Source organism: Cetorhinus maximus, chromosome 11 (assembly GCF_964194155.1).
Source record: "Cetorhinus maximus chromosome 11, sCetMax3.hap1.1, whole genome shotgun sequence".
Taxonomy (NCBI): domain Eukaryota; kingdom Metazoa; phylum Chordata; class Chondrichthyes; order Lamniformes; family Cetorhinidae; genus Cetorhinus; species Cetorhinus maximus.
In genome coordinates this window covers 111919560-111942397 of record NC_135889.1, presented here as the reverse complement: position 1 = coordinate 111942397, position 22838 = coordinate 111919560, and the positions used below count along the sequence as shown (strand labels likewise).

Sequence of the window (22838 nt, the reverse complement as noted above, 5' to 3'; positions counted from 1 at the left end):
ACAGGATGGGGTTTTCATAGGTGACATGAGTTAATTTAATCAGTGCTATGTTTTGTTTTTGTGTGACTTTCAAAACCATATTATGTTTTGTTTCTTGTTTGCAACTCTGGTAAAGATTTCAGGCATGATTTTTTTTCAAAGCCCTGTGCCCCTCGTGTTTTCCAAAGGTGCAGGCCTCATCAGTGCCTTATGATAGACGGTAGGGGCAGCAAACTTTATTACAGAGGTTGTGGAGGCGACACTGAGGCCATGGCATTGACGCCTCAGAAATGTGTGTGATGGAGGCGGTGCCCACGCGCTGAGATGGAAGCCAAGCCTTGGCAGCCTAGCTGAAGGAGCATTGATTCAAAGTTTCCCTGATGTCCCTGCCTCCCTGAAGGATCATCAAGTCTACTTCATCGTCCTGAGACTGTGCCTGCCCAGGCTTCTCATCAGATCCATCTGCAGATGTGTGCGGAGCTGCCTTGGTATCCTCATCCTCGAGGGGGTCCTCCTTGTCAGTGCCAGGTTGTGCATGGCACAGCAGGCCATGATGATAAGCGACTCATGCTCTGGAGGATATTGCAGGGGACCCCTAGAATGGCCCAGGCAGTGGAACCTCGTCTCCAGCAGCTCTACTGTCCTCTCAACTACTGCCCTCATGGAGGCATGACTCCAATTGTACTCCCCACAGGTCTCTCCCTGCAACACTGCCTGCAGACCCCTGGCCTCCTCTCCCTTCTGACCCTCTCTTCCTCCTCAGAGGAGGTGCCCCCCAGTGCCGTACACAATCCCTATCTGCCGAGATGCAGATGGCACTGCCCTGTACACTGAAGACTGCACTGGGCAGAAATACACCAAGAGAGTTGACAAAACAAAGGAGCCCTCAGAACAAGGCTAACAAAGCAAATACTGCGGGAGAAACCAGAGGGAAAGGTCTGAAATCTCAACAGTAAAGCAGAAGCAAACTCTTACCCGAGCTCCTAACACCTCACACAGCCAATGCTCCTGTCCCCTTTCGTTCTACCCTTGGATGAGAAAAATTAAATAAAAAAGGGGGCGGCCAGCTCCCTGTGTGCCGAACGAAAAATCTCACGGGCAACGTAAAATTCCACTCAATTGCTCTTTTAATTGCCTTAAGTGGCTGTCAGTTGTCGGCGAGCGCACTGCTGACTCCCGCCTGCGCCCGCCAACCATAACATCGCGTCAGAGCGTGATGACGACAGGATGCGTGTCCAACATCGTCACACGCGGTTTAACCTTCTTCCGGATGGGCCGCGCCACCGAAACTAACACGTAAAATCCTGGCCTTAATGTTCTGACTTACAACACACATAAAGAAACATAATTTGTGAATATTTTTAGTTAAGGCATCGATCGAATTTTGTACATTTTAAGCTATTGCTGCACTCTTGCAGCTGAAATGCGACTTGTACATAAAGCTGTTGCTCAAAAAAATAAATCAAATACGCAACAAAATAAGAGATTGGCAAAATATATCTGATAGTCACTTATATCCTATCTCCTGTTGGCTGTCAGTCAAAGTTCAACTCGAGTGCCTTGTCGCTGAGGTTTACATGTGACACTGACAACAAGGTGCTGCTCAATGTCAAGGGGTGAATGCATTACAGACTTGACCCTAGTGCTTGCAGGAAGCTCAGAGCCTTCTCATGGCTAATGTATGGTCCATATCTCTGGTTCAGCTACTAAAATTGTCCACAAAGTAACAATGTTACATCTGACGGCAAGGTCAGAGAGAATGTTCCACGGGCAAAGGCAGCTGCAGTCCACAAGGTTTTGCTGCTGGTATTCTTTGCTGGATTGTTTGGATTGATTCAGGGTGCCTAGGTATATCTACAACAGATTTTTGGTTCTTGAGCCCGAGGGAGGAAAGCAAGATAAAGAGGAGCAGGAAGGGAATCCCAGAGTTTGGGACCGAGGCAACTGAAGTCAAGGCCACCAGTGATTAAGCGATTAAAATCAATGATGCTCATGAGGCCAGTATTAGAGGAGTGCAGATATCTCAGAGGGTTGTGGGGCTTGAGGAGATTATAGGAGCGAGGCCATGGAGGGATTTGAAAATAAGGATGAGAACTTCAAAGTCAAGACATTGCTTGACCAGAAGCCAATGTAAGTCAGCAGACATAGAGGTGTGATTTGAAGCACGGGCAGCAGAGTTCTTGGACGATCTCAAGTGTACAGGAGGTAGGATGTGGGAGACCAGCCAGCAGCGCATTGGAATAGTCAATGCTGGAGGTGACAAAGGAATGAATCAGGGTTTCAGCAGCAGAGTAGCTGAAACAGGGTCAGGCGACGTTCTGGAGGTGGAAATGGCAGCACAGCACAAATAAGGTTGGAAACTCACCTCGGGGTCAAAGGTGACGCCAAGGCTGTGAACTGCTCCTTAAAGCCTACCTCTTTGACATTTTTCTGCAATAAAGGCACTACATAAACATAATTTGGTGTTTTCGTCCTAAAAGCAGACATTTGGCTGAATTGCTAGCAACTCTTCTGATGCTCGTGGAAGTTTTGCAAAGGGTTCACATAACATGTATTATGACATCGGAAGTGGTGTGCACTCTATCTTAGCTCTCGTAGGGTATTCACTTAGGAAACATTAAGCAGCCAATTTGAAATATCTATTATTGCAGGCAGGTATTTTATTTTTTCAGTTTGAGAGCGCAGTAAATAAAAAAAGTCAACCTTCAAAATAAGCTATCAGATGAAAAGTTACATTATTTTCACAATATTAATATAATAAGGTACAAAGTTAACACCACACTGCATTGAAATGAAAGAATCATTGATATTTGGAGAATATGCAATAAGAACATCGTAAAAAAAAGGCTTTCATTTCTATAGCACCTTTCATGGTCTCAGGAAGTCCAAAGCTCTTTACAGCCAATGAAGTGCTTTTGAAGTGTGGTCACTGTTGTAATTAAGGAAATGTGAGAGCTCTTTTTGTGCATAGCAAGCTCCGACAAACAGCAATGAACAATCGGTTTTCGTGATGTTGATTTAGGATAACAATTGGCCAACATGACAGGGATATCTCCCCTGTTGTCCTTTGAAATAATGCTATTGGATCTTTTAAGTACACTTGAGGGCGTTACCATTGCCCAGAAATTGAACTGGACTAGTCATATAAATACTGTGTCTACAAGAGCAGGTAAGAGGCTAGGAATCCTGTGGCAAGTAACTTGCTTTCTGACTCCCCAAAGCCTGCCCACCATCTACAAAGCACAACCAACAGTGCGAGTGGTCACACTGACCTGCCTCAGTTTTTTCACTCACTGCTCTGCCTCCTAGCTTTGAAAATGCCCTTAAAGATTATTTTACTAAGGTGAGTCTCCTGCTGAAAATGTGTAGCGGAAATCAGGGCACATGCTGTGCCAACTTGCAGCTGAAATTCAAGATTGTGCCAATGGGTTAAAGGGTGTAAAGAGCATATATTTTGGATATACGCTGCTCGTGAGTGCGGACTTCCGAAATTTTAATAACAAAAAGCTCAGCCCAACACTTTAAATGCTGCAATTGTGTGACTAGCTAAAGGCCATAAGGACACAAGAACACAAGAGGTATGAGCAGGAGTTGACCATACGGCACCTCGAGCCTGCTCCACCATTCAATATGATCATGGTTGATCTGCTGCCTCAATGCCATTTCCTCGTACTATCCCCATCTCTTGATAATTTTAATACCTCAAAATCTATTATCTCTGTCTTTAATATACTCAATGATTAAGCCCCCACAACCCTCCAAGGTAAAGAGTTCCAAAGATTCAGCACCCTCTGAGTGAAGAAATTCCTCCTCACCTGAGTCCTAAATGGCCTACCTCTTACGCTGAGATTGAGTCCCCTGGTTCTAGACCTTCCTGCATCCACCCTGTTGAGCCATGTAAGAATTTTCTATGCTTCAATGAGATCACCCCTCATTATTCCAGACTCAAGAGAATACAGGCCCAGTCTCCTCAATCTATCCTCACCAGACAATCCTACCATCCCACGGATCAGTCTGCTGAACTTTCATTGCATTCCCTTTATGGCAAGTATATCCTCCTTAGGTAAGGAGACCAGAATATTCCAAGTGCCATCTCACCAAGACTTTATACAATTGCAGCAAGAATTCTTTACTCTGGTACCTCTTGCAATAAAGGCCAACATACCATTTGCCTTCCTAATTGCTTGCCGCACTTGCATGTTAGCTTTTAGTGAGTTATGAACATGGACACCTAGATCCCTTTGGACATCAATATTTCCCAATATCTCACCATTTAAGAAATACACTATTACACTATACACTAAGAATTTTCTATTCCGGGACTAGGTCCTGTGGGGGGAGTGGGAACTGGGAATGTTCCCTGTTTCGGAGGCCAATTGGAATTTGTGCTGTATCGTGTGACCTTGGCCTTAATTATGCAGTTGGGGGTTTCCCGACGTATTGCACAGCAGGGCAGGCTGGATGGCTCGCGCCCTGCCATCATATCTAGGCGCCATATTTTAAAGGCACCTGGACATCAACTGACCCACTGTTGAAGATAGAAGATCCACCCCCTGAATGTCCTGAGGATAGAAGATGGACCTCCTGGAAGATCCTGGAGTCAGAGGATCTATGTCAAAGATGCTCCACTAACCCACTGCTGCACATGATGCTCCAGGGATCAGCTAACATGCTGGAGGTGTTCATCTTCTCTTCTGATCTCCGCACACTGCCCCAGGCTTTATTCAAGTAAGTGCTGACATGTCCATGCCACATTGATCCAGACGTGCTCTGGACCTCTGTGATTTCCTGCTGGCACCATGGACGATCGGGCAGGGGCGTGAATCCTTAAACTGCATCCCATTAAAGGGATGCAAATTGGATTCATGCCAGCTCCTTGTGCCCAAAGCCTGTCCTGATCATCGCTGACTAATTCCTGGATTATGGCCTTCAACAGGCTTTAGGCCCCTAATTTACATCTGTGAATTATAAAATAAGGGGTCCACAACTTTGACCAATGCTTAGGTACTAGTTGTTCCACTGCTAAATCAGTATGCTTTGCACCCATTTTATGTCCAAAAAATTGACAAGACTCATGCCAAATTCTACTCCACACATCAAAATTTTAAATGATACTCCAAAAAGCTGATTTCCTTCTGCACATACAAAAAATAGCAATTGCACAACAGTCTATACTCCAGCAGGGCTGACTAGATAGCAGTGTAGCACTGAAGACAATTATAACACCACTACCGTTGCCTGAAATGAAATCTGCTAATACAACACAGAGCAGGTGTTGAACCTGGAATTCCCCTGCCTCTGTGTGTGTATGAGTTTGCATTGCACTGAGCTCATTAAGTGCAATGCAGTTGTCAGATATGGAACAGTTGTAACATTAAAATTGTTCTTTACTTGAATAAGATTGAAAATTGACCTTAACGTGAATCACCAACAGACCACTCAGCTCTACAATTAATATTGCCATCTGGACACTTGTTCACCAGTTCAGCCAAGATTTTGACATTGTCATCAACTGTTGGTTGACAGTTCTAAGCAGCTTTATAATGGCCAACATTATTAAAATTGCACAAAAGTGGTCATATATTTCCAGTTTTAAAAATAAATGAAGACTTGCATTTATATACTGCCTTTCATGACCTTGAACATCCCAAAGCACTTCATAACCAAGTGAGTAAATTAGAAATGTAGATGCCGTAAGGATCACAGCAGCCAACTTGTGCACAGCAAGGTCTCAACCAGCAATCACCAGAAATTCCGCTTTAGTGACATTGGTTAAGGGCTACATATTGCCTGTTCACCAGGGAGAACTCCACTGCTATACTGCGAAATAGTGTCTTGAAAAATTTTAACAACTCACTTGAAAGCACTTGCAACACTCCCTATATACTGTACTGGAGCATCAGCCTAGATTTTAAAGCAAACTTTCAAATAACATAACATTGGAGAGTGATTTTGATAAGCAGTGCATCCCAAACCAGCCCTCCGCTGAAATCCACAGCAGGAATTGCAGGATTAAATCACAAGGAAGAATATTTATTCCTCTCCTTAAAAAAGAGTGTTGAGGTCAATTGTGCAGCATCCTTCTGCTTAACTGGGCAGACCAAAGATCAAACTTAGAGCCTTCTGGGTTTACATGTCTCAGTTACTTGTCGGCTAAATTTACTGAGACATCAGGTGAGTTTTTGAATTATATTACATGAACATGAATAAAACACAATGACTACAATAAGTTTGCGAGCTATAAGTTGGTTTCTCTCCGTTACTGTACAATGATAAACTATCAATAGTTACAACCGTGTAATGCAATTCTCCAACATCTTGATATCTATCTGTTCAAACAGAGAATGAAAAGTAACATTCATATTGCAAACTGACAGAAAAACCAAACAAAGAAAGAGTTTCCTCTCAGGTTACGTGTAATTGTATAAAAAACTTCACAAATCGCATTTTGAGTTATGAGTTAAATACAGGGGCATCTATTGCTATCTACATTACAGGCATTCCAAACGGGAATCAAATCTAGTTTATGATAGATCACACTTTTAATGTGTCTCATCTTGCAGCATCAGCCAAAGACAAATGGGACACTATATCCACAACAGGCTAGTAGCTATTTTTCCCAACTGGGAGAAGATTCATTTAAACTTCATTTTGGATCACGCTAGACCTTCAGGATTCAATAATTCCTTGTCAGAGATAAATTTCAAACAAACCAAATTATTAAAGTTGGAATATTTCTCCTACGAAGATATTCTAATTTCGCAGATATGGTAACCAGCTTGAAATACCTCTGTACTCAGCTTTTGATTTTCCGATGAAAGCAACAACCTATGCAAAATCTGATTTCAAACTGTCATTTTTATTTCCTGTCACGCTTTTCTTGTCACACATACTCATTACTATTTGTGGGAACTTGTTGTGCAACTAAAGTATTGCGTCCAGGTCACCACACTTTAGGAAAGATGTGAGGATCCTTGAGAAGACGCAGAGGAGATTTACCAGAATGATTCCATGGAGGATTTTAGCTGCAAGGTTTGGATGGAGAAGCTAGGATTGTTCTCCTGTACCAAAGGACATTGAAGGGAGATTTGATAGAGGTGTACTGGATTATGGCAGGTGTGAATAAGGCACACGATTAGCTTATGGTACGAGGACTAGGGGACACGGATTTAAGGTTTTTGGCAAAAGAGCAGAGAGGGATGTGAGGAAGAAATTTCTTAAGTGGTAATGACCCGGAGCTCATTGTCCATGAGGATGGTGGAAGTAGAGGCAATCAATGTTTTCAGAATAAAATTGGATGAGCACTCAAAGGAATAAACCTCCTGAGCTATGGAGATAAAGGCCAGAATTTTGACCTTGATGGGCGGGTGGGCCCCACTGGCTTGGCGCTGGGTGGGCAGCTGAACTCCGCCGCCGAAACGGGGCTGGCCGCCATTTTGAGTGGGCAGGCCAATTAAGGCCCGCCCAGCGGACCACCCGACGGGAAGCACTATGCGTTTCCTGTGCAGGGGGAGGGGAGTGAATCCCCCAACTGTCAAAGTGTGCTCTTTCACGTACGCGTGCGAAAGAGCGCACTGCTCACTGTCTCAGGGAGAGCGCTGAATGTTTAAAAAACTTTAAAAATAGAGAAAGAAAAACATTATTTACATGACCCCCTCATGTGACACTGCCAAACAAGATGGGACATGTTAATAAATATGAGTGAAACTTTAATAAACTTTTTAAAAACTGAGATGAAACCTCATCCCGCCAGTGGATGAGGTTTTATCTTTATTCAGAAGCCCGCTGGGGCTCCTGGCCTGTCCGCCAGCCTTAAGGTTGGACGGGCAGGTCTTTCAATGAGCTTAAGGATCCTGTCAATGGCCTCAATTGGCTATTGACAGGTCGGCGGGCGCGCAGCTGATTTCGCTGTCCGCCCACCTTCCTAAAAACTTTAATGGACCGGGATGACGTTGGGGGTTCCTCCCAACCTCATCCCGTGTCAGTTTCCCGGTGGCGAGCGGGCCCCGCCCCCAAATCGCCGACGGGAAAATTCTGGCCAAAGCATGGGAATGTGACTGACTGATTTGCTCTACAGAGAGCTGGCATGGACACGATGGGCCAAATAGCCTATTTCTGAGCCATAAATGACCCTATGACAACATTCATTACACTTCAAAATGATTCAACAAGCAAACACAATCAGGCATTATATCAATGCAGAAATTATTGGTAAAATGTGCAGGTGAAGGGCTCGAAATTTAATTGTTAATTGGCAGAATCGGTTTGAATTCCATTTAAGGGTTGAAAGCAAAAGTTTCAAAGCTATGCTTAGTATTATAATACCACATTACCTTCATTAAAAATATGTTTTATTACATACTGGTTCTAAAATTGTGTGCATGCCTTAAGAAAAGAGCAGCTATTATTCCCTATCATTACTCTCCGCCGAATGAAACACTATATTGAACAAATCTTATGTTGTGCTGGAGAAGACAGGCTAATGGCTCCTACATTGCTAAAACATTAAGGAAAAAGTATTCCCCTGCTCGGTGAGGGGAGGGGGGGCAAAGTGTGGGAGCAGGAGCGAGTGGGCGTACCTCCGATCGGGGGCGCGCCGCCATTTTACATGAGTAGGTCAGTTAAGGCACACCCAGCATGACGCTCAACCGGAAGTGCTGAGCGCTCGCTGTGCAGGCGGGGGGGGGTGGGGGGGGGTGGGTGGGATTCCCTGAGAGGTTCCCCGCGCTCTTTCGCGCATGCGTGCAAAAGCGCACAAAGATCTCCCCAAGGCACGGAGGTGCCTCAGGGAGGTTAGTTTCAGTGCTAAAGTTTTAAATAAAGATTTTTAACACTTTTAAAACTACGTCCCCTCATGTGACGCTATTACATGAGCTGGGACATGTCAAAGAATAATCGTATAAACTTTTACTAGATTTTAAAACACTTCATGAAACCTCATCCCGCCCACTCGATGACTGGAGAATTCTTCCCTAAGTCAAGTAAACCTGCTTAATTGTTAATTCGCATCTTTGTTCTGTAACACCATGTCTCTTAAAATTAGAACAGAAATTCAAACAACGGTATTTTGTCATGTTTGATATTGCCTTGAAAAAGACTGAATGATGGAAACAGAAGACTGGAACTTGAATTTGTGATGCATTATGATTGAGATTTAGAGTTATTGGTTACTGATAATTTTACTGGTGTTGGTCCCTTAAGGATATATTTTTCATTCTAAATGCTACTCACACATATAGCCCTGATTGTTGCCTCAGCTCATCTGCTGCTGAAACCCTCATCCATGCCTTTCCTATCACTAGACTTGACTATCCCAATGCACTCATGGCTGGTCTCCCACATTTCACACTCCAATATGTGGTGTACTGCAATCCTAGCCCATTTTCAGGGCTATTCTAGATCAGGCATGGCTCCCAGATAACCTCCTTCAACCACAATTAGAGAGAGAGTCAGAAACCGAGGACAATTAACTCCAGAGTCTGATAAATCTTTCCCTGAAGGAAGAGAGATAGCAAGATTATTACCTTCATCCTAATAGCCTTTTATTTTTAGCAAGCGTTAGCCAGCTTGTAATTTTCCTGCATATTTAAGGGTCTGGGTGGAACTCCTCAGTTAATTACTCCCCCCACCAGTAGGGAGTAGGAGTTGGATTCTTTGAGTTATTGATACAGAAAATTATGTGAGGCAATATAAATTTAAAAATACATAAACATTTATTAAAAGAAGCTAACACAGTGTTGAGATGGAAAGCATAAATTGCGATACCGGACAAATCTAGAAAAAGAGAAACCAGCGAGTTCTTATATCTAATACTGAATCCTAGTTTAAACTTTAATTGGTACAGTGATAACATTTTAAAAAAGGAAAGGATATCAAATATTAAAGCAAGGTTACCTTAATCCCTGAGTGAGGAGTTGCGAAACAAATCTATATCTATTCAAATTATGTTCAGATACTTAGTAATTTTGGGGGCTATATAATTAATTTTTATGTAGATAGGTGTTTTTTTAATTCACAGTGAGGTCATCCTTTTAATTTCTCATTTTTGGTGAAAGGACCACCTATTGTGATGAACGTTTCTGATCAATTCTACGAAATGATGGCTTGACCTGTTCTTGGAAGGGGAAGCCTAGGTTGTAGTCATGTGTTTTCCCTTAGTCACAGGATGACTACTGTCATATTCTTACAATGATATAAAGGCACCAATCACTCATAAGGGATTGGGTAAACACGTTGTGGGTTCATTTATTTAGACTAGGCACCTAAGGTAAAAAGCTTGAAGACATGAGAACTGTACTGCACTCTGCTCACAGGAAAAAGTGAATTTGAGACTGGATGACATGACATTCTTCCCTTCTAGTGATGGCCTGCTGATAACCCTTAAAGGCATATTACAACAGTTTCAAGGAAGATAGCGGGACTTGGGACCTAAAATTTTTCTGTCTGATTGTGGTTTTAATTATCTGGCCTTGCACTGTATGTTTACGTGCTGGTGTTAGAAAGAGAACCATATAATACCATTTTTTGGGTGCGTGTAGTTTCTTAATCAGCAAATTCACATGGTTGTGGAGGGAGTCAGCACCATTGTGTTTTGCAAGCTAGTTCTGATTTTTGTTAAAGAAAATATAGCTCTCTGTGAGTTTACAGAAAAGTAACGTTTAATCTGCTATTCCTGCATTATTACCATATCTTTTAACCCTTATTTCTTCACAAACAAACTTGAGGTCATCCAAAACTCTGCTGCTCGAGTCCATAATCACACCAAGTCCTGTTCACCCATAACCCCTGAGCTTGTTGACCTATACTGGCTCCCAGTTAAACAATGCCTCATTTTTAAAAAATTCTCTGTATCCAAATCCCTCCCCTCACCCCTCCCTATCCCTGTAATCTCCTCCAGCCCATAACCCTCCAAGTTTTCTGCACCCCTCTAATTCTGGGGTCTCTTGAGCATCCCCAATTTGAATTGCTCCAACACCAGTGGCCATGTCTTCAGTTGCCAAGTTCCTCAGCTCTGGTATTCCCTCCCTCAAACATCTCCACCTTTGTGTCCCTCTTCCTTAGGATACTTGCCTTTATTAGCTGAGGCATAGGCTACAAGAGCAGGGAGGCTATGCTGGAACTGTATAAAATGCTGGTTAGGCCACAATTAGAGTACTGTGTGCAGCTCTGGTAACCACATTATAGGAAGGATGCAACTGCACTGGAGAGGGTGCAGAGGAGGTTTACCAGGATGCTGCCTGGGCTGGAGGGTCTGAGAGGAAAAGATTGGATAGGCTGGGGTTGTTTTCCTTGGAGCAATGAAGGTTGAGAGGGGACCTGATAAAGATGTATAAAATTATGAGGGGCATAGATAGGATGGATAGGAAGGCACTTTTTTTTTTCCATTAGCAGAGGGGCCAATAACCAGGGGCATAGATTTCAGGTAAGAGGTAGAAGGCTAAGAGGGGAGTTGAGGAGAAATTTTTTCACCCAGAGGGTGGTGGAAGTCTGGAATTAACTGCCTGAAAGGGTGGTTGAGTCAGAAACTCTAGTAACATTTAAGAAGTATTTAGATATTCACTTGGGTTGCCATAGCCTCCAGGGCTATGGGCCAAGCGCTGGAAAATGGCATTAGCGTAGTCAGGTCTTTGTTGACTGGCACGGACGTGATGGGCCGAATGGCCTCCTTCTGTGCTGTAGATGGCTATGAGCCTATGAGTTCCCTCTTTTAACATGCTTCTTAATACCTACCTCTGGCCAAGCTTTTGACTATCTGCCCTAGTATCTCATGTGGCTCAGTGTTATATTTTGTTTTACAATGCTCCTGTGAAGCACCTTAATTTTCGGACCCTTTATTATGATAAAGATGCTGTATAAGTTCTTTTTTGTTGAACAGTTATTTATGTACTTGTCTATCCTGTGTATAATTCCTCTATGGGCCCATCGTATATCTGTTCTTGTGTCAATTTGTGGTGAAAAATGTGCTGAAGCAATACAGAAACTGTAGTATTACGGCAGAGATTTAAACCAGGTTTAGTTCAATATAAGAGCTGCAAGATCATCTTGAGAAGGTAAACTCACATTGCATTAACTGCACACCAGATGCAGAATGATAAATGATGTAAGGTGAATGTTAACAATATCCCAGATGTTCAAAATTTTGAAACCCTTGGGATAGAAAAAAAAAAGCTATCAGTCCCCAGGCTCAGTATAGATGGAATGAGAGCGGAGGCTTGCTTCATGCCAAATAAGTGCTGGTTAATGACCACCCCGAACAAGAGAGAGCCCAGCCAGTTCCTCCTTCAACAGTCCCACCATTACCGAGGCCTCCACCATCAGCCCATTACTGACCAGGTGTTGAAATGGGCCAACCATACCTTCATGGTGGCTATGATAACAACTATGATAACTACCTGATCCCTCAAAGCCTGTCCACCATTTACAAGGTTGAAGCCAGCAGCGTGGTGGGATTTCTCACCACTTGGCTGAATGGGTACAACTGCAACAACTCCCAAAAAGACTGAACGCCATCTAGGTGGGAGCTGTTCATTTCACTAGCACCCTTCCCACTGGACTCAGTATCCGCCCCCTCCACCAGTGTGCACTGTGGCTGCAGTTGATAGAAACTACTGCAGCGACTCAAGTGCCAAGGTTAATGTGAAAGCAGCTTCCACTCTGCGGCCTGGGCCTCCAAGAAGGCCGAGAACAGCAACGTCATGAGGAACAGCATCAACTTTGTGTTTCCCACCATCCTGACTTGGATCTATATTCCTCTTCGGTAAACAGCCACAAGGTCCAATAGCAGCTCATAATGCTAAGCGAGCAAACCCCTGTCAAAAGCACCAGCAAAGGCACATCCACCCTATGGATTTAGATCATTTGAAGAATTTGAGCTAGGTAAAAAAGAAGTCCCAAATCTACTGACTTTAACACATATTTCACGCGGATGGGACGAGCACAAAGTCAGCGAAAACCTTTGGGAGGTTCATCTGAACGTGCTTGAAACTGAGCAAGTGAGAAACACTCTCGTATTCGGTGCCAGAGCGCATTAGGTCAGATCGAATCTATCCTGCATTGTAAATCAAGCAAAGGATCCAGGAGGTGGAAGCACAGATTCACCGGTCCGGTTGGGTAGGCTAAATCCTGCCAGACAGACCACCCACCCACCCAAGACAAGGACCGGGTATAAAAACAAATTCAAATTCTGAGACACAACAAAAAAAGCCTCAGGCATGGGATGTAAATCTGCAGTGTGTACACTAAGGGCTGATGAAGGTAGAAGGAGCCAGAGAATCCTGGAACAGAGAGGCCGTGTTGAAATAAATATACCCCCATAACAGACGAATGTTGAAGCTGCAAAGTAATTTATCTTCACGTAAACTGTAATGTTTTCTTCTTAATGCCTCCCCCACATGTCCCATCCCCCCCACCACCCCCCCCACTGCCTTTCAAGCTCTGTTTTCACTATCGGATTTAGAATTTGGCAAAAGGTGGTCACCCTAACTGTATCATTTGATTTTGTTGCTGTCAACAGAACCCACAGAAGAGCAGGTCCCATGTTGTCTTCTGGAGAACTTAATGATTTTCTGTAATGCTCCGATGAGCTGAAGTGTAACAGCTTTGAAATTCCAGATGGTGTAAGGTTTCCCGTTCCGTCTGACACAGATATAAATGAGGCAAGTATTTGATCCCAAAAAAAAAAACTCCTCAAACAGCAGAGTGAAGGTTATAAATTAAACAACATCAGTCTCAAAAAAAAATGCAAAGCAGCACTAACATCTCCTTTATTTTAACTTGTGGATATAACACAGGTAATAAAAAAATGAAATCTCTCGCAACCACAGGGGAATGATTCATAACCACCCCTCATATCCATTTTAATAGATTATTCTAAACAGATGTTCCAGCTGTGGAGAAGTTTTGCTGATGCATAAGCTGTGTTCACATTATGGGAATTGTCATAAAATTGTCATGCTCAGAATTAAAGTATGTGTCATTTCATCCTCGGTTTATTTATTGTATTCTGTTGATGCTTTTAGTGTAAAACATTTCTTCTTAAAAAATGCTGGTTACCCGAATGCTAACTAGCGAGTGGAATCGCTCTGTCCTCAAATCAGCCTGAATTAACAATATCCACAAAAGAAATTAAACATGGTACAATGAGCACAGTGGGGCTCAATTTTGCATCTCAACATCCTGGACCCCAAGGGCATCTTAAACACTTGCGATGCATTATTAGGATGGTTCGTTTTTCTGCCACAGGAATGCCACCCAAAAGCATGTGTTCGCCCACTTATGAAGGGCAGAATACCAGTTTATCAACCCCTCTGCAATAGACCTCAGGCCAGCAGAAACATCACTCTCCTCATTTTTGTATCATAGGATATTGTTACACTGGCAGATTATTTGCAATGGGACTTCAAAACTGTCCATTCTATTGGCAAGTAAGACACACCACCAATGTATACCACCCAATCCAAAATCCAGTGTATTCGGGCAGTATTTATAAAGTAGTTTAAAAATATATATATACACTTGCTTTAAAAGATCTTCCTCGATATATTTAAAAGTGGCAGCTTGATGCAGTTTGATTAAAACAGCTGACTATAGTTTATCACAAAAATGAAGCATTTTAATCACCCTGTCAATCCATGACCTTTGAGTAGCCTGATGACATATTATTGAAATTCACTTTTAAAGAATATTTAAAACAACTTTCTAGTTATATTAGGGGTACAATGGTCAGTTTCTTAGTAAATTAATACAAAAATCACATTTCAAAGCTTGTAAAATGTATCCTTTTGTGCCTTTACACCCAAAAGAACATTTGAACATCTGCAAACGATAGAAATAAGTAGAATACTTTTCTTTTATTCATTCATAGGATGTGGGCGTCACTGGCTAAGCCAGCATTTACTGCCCATCCCATTTGCCCTTGAGAAGGTGGCGGTGAGCCATCTTCTTGAACTGCTGTGGTCCATGTACTGTAGATACACCCACAGTGCTGTTAGGGAAGGAATTCCAGGATTTTGACTCAGAAACAGTGAAGGAATGGTGATATATTTCCAAGTCAGGATGGTGAGTGTCTTGGAGGGGAACTTGCAGGTGGTGGCATTCCCATCTGTTTGCTGCCATTGACCTTCTAGATAGTAACAGTTGTGGGTTTGGAAGGTGCTGTCTAAGGAATCTTGGTGAGTTCCTGCAGTGCGTCTTGTAGATGGTACACACCGCTGCTACTATGCGTCGGTGGTGGAGGAAGTGAATGTTTGTGCATGGGGTGCCAATCAAGCGGGCTGCTTTGTCCTGGATGGTGTCAAGCTTCTTGAGTTTTGTGGGAGCTGAACTCACCCAGGCAAGCGGAGAATATTCCCTCACACTCCTGACTTGTGCCTTGTAGATGGTGGACAGGCTTTGGGGAGTCAGGAGGTGAGTTACTCACTGCAGGATTCCTAGCCTCTGATCTGCTCTTGTAGCCACAGTATTTATATGGCTGGTCCAGTTCAGAGTTCAGTTGTAACTCATGACACTGACCAGCCAGGCACCAGGAACAGTTGCACATGTACACTTGGCTCACACTGCGGCCACTGCCTTGCACGTGTTTAGCTGTGCACCCCGATATTTCAACTCCATCTTTTCTTACAGAAACCCAGGTTAATTACTTATCAGATCCCCCATTTACTGAGAATCGATTAAATGAAAGGTCTTGAGAAATAATTTTAGAAGCAACTTGATGTTTTGCAGTGATTGCTCTGCAATGTCACTCATTTATGATGTCTTATTGCTGGGGGCTTATGGTCTTATGGGATATAGATGGCAGGTTTTAAGCAGCACTATAACTCTGAAATTTCCTAAGCAGCTCATTTGTAAACCCTTTTTGGCCAGGCGCAGTGTGTATAAATTGGAACTTTGTCTTATTTGACAATAGAATGGATAGTTTTGAGGTTCCATTGCAAATAATCTGCCAACATAACGATATTGTTTAATACAAAAATGAGCAGAGTGATGTTCCTTTTGGCCTGGAGTCGATTCCAGAGGGGTTGATAAATCGGTATTTGGCTCTTCGTAAGTGGGCGAGCACCTGCTTTTGGTGGAGAGCTTGTGGCAGAAGAATGAACTGTCCCTCAAATCGGGCCAGAAGTCTTTAGAGCGCCCTTGGGGCCCAGGACATTGATTCCCAAAATTGAGACTCATTGTGCATTGGAGTGCAGATAAGCGGGAAGTGCTCCCCCTGGTGTTATAGTCTCAGTGGAAACTCCCAGTGCTGGTTAATTTACCCTGGGGCTGTGGCCAGTTGTTTGGGAGGGGTCAGCATTCTGGTGAATTGTTTTTGAAAAACTGATGCAAAAGGTGGCAGAAATCCTGGCCAATCACAAAACTCGCACTGAAAATTCACATTCTTTTGCATGGTTAAGCTGGTTTCAGCCAAAAAGACTGTAATTGAGCAGAAAGACCAGGCTGCCAATGCTAATTTTATTGCAGACTCTGTCGACTGTGGATATCACACCTAGCAACAACTGGGTGAAACAGCAGAAGAGACTCTCTGAGGGCTAAAATTATTTTTTGTGGGTTTAGGGGAGGCAGGGAGAGCTCGTCTGGACTCAAAAAAAATATGAACCGCTGTTGCTCTGGGCTCCCCTCTCTCCCCACAATTGCAAATCCTACCCTAATAGGGCACGTCATTTTACCAACTGGATCCCCAATCTGGGCATCCAATGTTCTGCTGGCCCGCAGCAGGCAAGTTCCGTTGGAATGCCTATTCAAGGTGTATAGTTTACTGCCAACATGCTAATCCCCACTGGAAGTTGTAATCTATCTTCTAGCTTAGTTGTAGTTATCAGTAACTGGATAAGAGGATCTAGTCATTAATATTTCTGTCAGAAATCTGCACTTATTCTAGACTATAAAGCTGTCAGACTGTGGTTAAAAACCCAACTGGCTCACTAGTCTCTTTATAGGAAGGGAACTTGCTAATCTTACCCATTCTAGCTTGTATGTGACCCCAGTGCCACATCATTTCTGTTTGCTCTTAACTGCCCTCTGAAGTGGCCTGTTGAGTCACTTCCTTGTGTCAAACTGGTGCCAGTGGTTTAATAGGAAGGCTTACCGCCAACTTTTTAGGGCAACCAGGGATGGGCAATAAATCCCAGCCTTGCCAGCAATAAGCACAGCCCAAAAAATGAATTTAAACTAACGTGCTGTGTTCAGATCTGTGTCAGAGGTGTGATGTTAAGCACCATTTATGTAAATGACACGAAGTACGGACCAGGCAAAAGAAATATGAAACTTATTGAAGAAAGTCCCCCTTCTGGAATGAAGGAGTTTGTATCTCCTGCTCTGATTCATGGAAGACCATGTGTGACCAGAGGTAGCATCAACGTGCATGAACTAGAGGCATGTTTCAGGTCAGGGGAAGGGTAATTGCTTTTTTTTTTCCTATTGTACCAACAATCAAAAGTGCATACTGCTATTACCCATCACCATTTTTCTGAAATAAAAGGGAAAATCATAGTAGAAAGCCAGAACATTACATTATATCCACCATTTACAAGTATGAAAGACTGTTAACATAATATCACATTCAGCGTGTGGTCAGAATCCATCATCTTCCTTTGCAGGCTAGGATAGAAAACTTGATTAACTATTCCAGACTACTCACAAATAGCTATTGAATTACTCTGGAGATTACTAGTACAGCTCCAACGCAGAGACATATCTAGACTTTTCTATGCACTCCCCTTCAATTTCTCACCTTCCCGTGCCTGATAGACAAAGATCGACTGTTGACCACAATCCCTAACTAAACATTATAAAGTGCAGGAGAGGACCATTTCTATCCTACCTCCACCACCACCCCCTCCCCACCCCCAGTTGTCAAACTCAAGGGGCTGAATTTTACGTCCCATGGGTGGCCACGTGCCTGACACGATCGGGCGTAAAATCACACGAGAAGACATCGGGCGAGCATCCCGACGTCATCGCGCACTTGCGTGATGTTTCGCTCGGCGGGCACGCGCTAAAGTTCGAAGCGCGCGCACTGACAATTAAGAGGGCAATTAAGCCCATTGTTATGACACAGCAGCTGGTAGAGGCTGAGTTGTTTAAATCCCGGAGGGGAAAATTGGACAACTGTCATAACCTCTATTTTCAATTGGTTTGTTTGAGATGCAGCTCTGAATTCAGGAATAAGACCGCCGAGCCTCACGAGGTTTTTTAAATAAAACTAAATTAAACATTTATTAATTTAACATCAAATTAAACACACACACATAATTGTCTACAAATTACCACCATAAAAACTTTTCACAAATCCCCAAATTAATCACTCCCAGGTAAATTTGCACCAAGGCAACAGTAACCCATTGGTCTGAATTTTCCCCATGTCAGGGGGAAAGCGGGCAGGGGCAGTTGTGGAGCTGACCGCTGCCTGCGTTCAGCTCCGCTGCACCGTTTCACAATTATGGCCCACCCAGCGTACTACGCAAGCGGTAGCGCTCAGCGCGGCCTGTGCAGGCAGGGGGAGGAGGGAGAGCACTTCAATCTCCCTGAGGCATGGAGCTGCCTGAGGGAGATTGAAGCAATTGTTAAAAAAAATAAGTAAAAGCAATGACAATTTAATGAAACATGTCCCCTCATGTGACTGCGCCACATGAAATGGGACTAGTTTTTATTTTTCAGAAAAACTTTTAATTTTAATTTTCAAAGCTTTAGGGAACCTCATCCCGCTCGTGGATGAGGTTTCCTAAAAAAACGTGAAGGCTGCTTGGCCTTTTCGCCTGCCTGCCAACCATAAGGTTGGAAGGGCAGAGTAAAGTTGAACTTAAGTACTTCCTTAATGGGCCTTTTAAATACCGGCGGGCGCCTGCCGGAGTCGGCTGAGCACCCGCCAAACGAAACATCGCGAGACAGCACGACGACGCCGGGATGCAGGCCCGACATTATCGCGCATCATTTTACATGCCAGCGTGTTGGGCCCGCCCCCTCATGCCAACTGAAAAATCCAGGCCTTAGACTTTCAGCAGACACCAGGCAAAGCACGTTTGACTTTACAAATTCAAAACGAGGTTCCTTGCAAGTTGGTTCCTTTGCAGGCACAGCTGTAGGCGTACAGGCGGGTTAGATTTTAAATGCCTCTGCCTTACACATACAAACTCCCTTCTGTTTATACCTAGTTTCCCCTTTGAATGTAAATTTTCCATTGTATCCTCAGCTTTTAGTGTCACATCTTCTCACAATAACATTTTCATCCCATTAGTTTTATTAATAACATAAACACGTTGCTTAGTGTCTCCCAGCTAGGTGCAAGATTTTACCCATTCTTTCGAATGGTTTATTGAACAAATGCAAATTTATGCTTTACCTTCTCACATTTATCTAAATAATATCTCAAAACTACTAAACATCAAAGCACCAAGACTAGCTGGCTTTAATCCAAGTAAGCCACATACATACACAGACCCAACTACAATTCCCATTTAAAAATAATTTCCAGTAACTTTATTGACATTAATATCTCTTCATACGTGCATTAGTGGCGCAATTGGCTCCGATTTTCTGTGGCCTGTCCAACCTTACGGTTGGTGAACGGGGGAATCGGCCAGGCAGACTTTGCATTTTCATCAAACCTCATCCAAGGGTGGGATGAAATTTCCATCATGAAACAAAATAAAAATAAATATCTGTGGGCAGCATTTTTATCCGTTGTATTTTCAGCTGCTTGATTGTGATGCATGGACATTTTTTTTTCCCAACTTTTAAAGCCTTTATTTGATGATTTTCAGGCCCGCGGCAGCTGTTTGCCCTCAGGGAGCTTTCTCGCAGCGCTCGCCCGCACCCGTGGTGACTTCATCACTCACCCCCCCCTCCCCTCCCCGACCCCGGCAGCGCTGAGCATCTCAGTACGCCTTTCACGCTGGCTGGTCGTTAATTGGCCAATGAAATTGCGGTCGGGAGCCGATCGCAGTCAGCAGTCCGTTTCCCGTCTGCTCCCGGGCCTGCCGATCGGGCGTGCCTGCTAAAGGTAAAATCAGGCCATTGTCTCTTTTTTTAATTAAAGGAGCTCCCTTTTATCTCCTTGCAAAAGCACAGCCAAGTTTAGGAACTCAAGGTTATGGGAGACTGAATCTGCAGGCATGATTTCAGGTCAGCACCTGATGTTTTTTCCAGTCTTCCCTGCATCTGGTCTCTGAACTTAGTTCATAATCTATAGTAAATTGGGCACTTCCCATTCTGGGGAAAATTCTCCACTGGTTGGAGTTATACCTAGCACAAAGGACGTTGGTTCTGGTTGTTGGAGGCCAATCTTCTCAGTCATCTCAATTGCTGCAGGAGTTCCTCAGGGGAGTATCCTAGCCCCAACCATTTTCAGCTGCTTCATCAATGACCCTCCCTCCATCAAAAGGTTAGAAATGGGGATGTTGTTCCAACCCTCATACAGACTGATAACTTTAAAAAAGAAAGACATTTGGTCTTCCAGTTAATAGCTGAAAGGGTAACATAACAAAATGTCATGTTTTAAGACTTTTACTGTAACACCAGACTAAAAGCACATTGACTAAACATTTCTTTTTAGTAGGCAACCTAAACTTTAAGAAACTTTTACCCAACCAAAAGAAAACACCATCAGGTATATGTTATACTGTTCTTTAAGCAGACAACCAATTCTCCCAGAATTAGTCCATAATTATGCCTTTCCTCACCATTTTACAGGCCACCTCACCACCTAGCCCATCCCCAAAGGGCTGGTAAAATTCAGCTCCCAATCTCTGCCCCAGCCAAGAACAAATCCACTCTCTTTTGAAGGCACTTGAAAGCCAATACATTCCTCATGTACCATCAACTTATTCCAGTTCACTATTCTGTTTAAGAAGAAGAACCGCCTCACAGCTAACCTATTCCTACTCTTGCCTGGTTTAAATGCATGACCCCCCCTAGCCCTCCTCAATCTGTCAAAACTGAAATAATCTATCACTGGGAACACATTCCAGCCATCTCATTATTTTATATGCCCGTATCAGGCCATCCCTAATTCTCTGCTGCTTTAAAGTAAATAGATCTAGCTGTAAGCTTATCTGAGTAAATAAAATCTTCTAAGCTGGGAACTATTCCTGTGGCTCTCCTGTAAACCCATTCCAAAGCCACATTGAAAGGGGACAAAAACTGGACTTAGTACTATCAAAGCAGACTAACCAAGGTCCTATATGAGGAGTGAATGGTGTCCTTTGACTTGTACTGAATGGTTCCATTAACTGTTCATTGTTTTAGTGATGGTTTCTCTGCTTTGGTCATGAACCTTGCACAGTAACATCTCAATGCTTTTCCTTCTTAACTGAATTCAGTAACATTGCCTGTAAGTGGTAATTATATTCTGTGTTGGGCCTGCCAACATGGATCACATCGCACTTGTCTAGGTTAATTGCCTTTTGACATTGTTTGACCCATTCCACCAGTGTATCTATATTTTTTACAGAATATTGTACTCTCTTACAGTCTTAACACTTTCAAATATTCTTATATCATCTACAATCTTGCTGACCATACACCCAATATAAATGTCCAGGCAATGAATGAAAATAGTGAAAAAGTACTGGTTCTAACACTGATCCCTATGGAACACCACTAGCCACCAGGCTGATCCACAACCATTGACTACAACTTTCTGCCTATAGGCTTGGAGCCAATTCCTAATCTAATGCATCAAATTCCTATTGATTCCACAAGATCTTATTTTAGTAAGTGCCTTAATTAACTATCGTGTGGCTGTGCATTGACATCAGCACGCTCGGCCAAGATCAATGCGCTTCATTTCACGCTTGAGCGGGTCAGGCGTGCGCCCGCCCGCTGAGCTAAAAATGTTGCCCTTTAAACACCAGCTGGAAAGACAGCTCTCTCTGGCTGATATTGACCAATGGGTGTGAGAGCAGGAAGCTGCCGACAGAGACAGTCGGTGCACAATAACCAGAAAGGCGAACTGACATTTTGAAACAGGTATGAGGCTGCTGAAGGAAGGCGCAGGCAACCTTCTACCAGATACCTTCCAAATTAGGAGTTCCTGTGGCCCAACTGCTGAAGAGCCAGCAAAGCAATAATTTGTGTCAGAGAAACTCCCAAGCCTGGTTGTAAAGAAGGCACAGTCTAGAATGTTTATTTTTTGTTTTTTACTTTTTGCAGCAGCTTGTTCCTCCTTCTCAATCTCATCAGGATCCCTGTAGATGTACAGATCAGGCATCACCTCCCACGGATGTTCGCGACTAATGGTACCACGCATACGCAGAACTTCCCGGTCAAGCATCCACCACATCAGACCAATGGAGCGGGCACTCTTGTTGTTGCACAGGACTGCGATATCCACGTAATACAGGGGCGAGTCAGTGTTGCTCATGCCAATGGTGGGGATGTTAACTTATGGTGCTTCAGTTAAGGGCTGATGGTCCTGTCGAGGGTCTGTCACCACCAACAGACGGGGCTCCCTGAAGGCGGCCTGGATCTGATTGGTGAACGTACCCGGGGTAAATCTTCCAGCAATGGGGGTGGCACCAGTGGCAGCAGCAAACTTCAGCACAGTGCGCTGCCCAAACGGTCTGGAGGAGATGACGCAGATGTCAGCTGGGCTCTTGATAGAGACAATGACACGAGCAGCAAGCAGCAATTTCTCCCATGTCTCCTTCAGGTTGATGATATAGATACCATCACTTTTCCTCTTGTAGACATACTGCTCCATCTGGGAGTCCAGGTTGGTGCTGCCCAGGTGGGTAGAAGCGGCAAGGAATTTGAGGACATCCTCCTCGTTCATCTGCAGCACATCGAGACCCCCGGACATTGTGAACGTTTCCCGTTAAAAGCAACGACGGGCCACCCAGTACAACGCCGGGTGGAAGCTCAGA

General features: G+C 43.7%; 2 protein-coding genes across 2 annotated transcripts in view; both read right to left on the bottom strand.

Annotated features, from left to right (window-relative positions):
- LOC144686219 (contactin-associated protein-like 5) overlaps positions 1 to 22838 on the bottom strand; it is a 738881-nt gene that overhangs the window by 400717 nt on the left and 315326 nt on the right. The gene's annotated exons all lie outside the window — the stretch shown is intronic.
- On the bottom strand, positions 17433 to 22827 carry LOC144686934 (small ribosomal subunit protein uS2-like). Its single transcript, XM_078552779.1, is given in 2 exon segments — positions 17433 to 17443; positions 22117 to 22827. Coding segments are annotated over 2 exon segments (669 nt in total). The 5' UTR covers positions 22775 to 22827.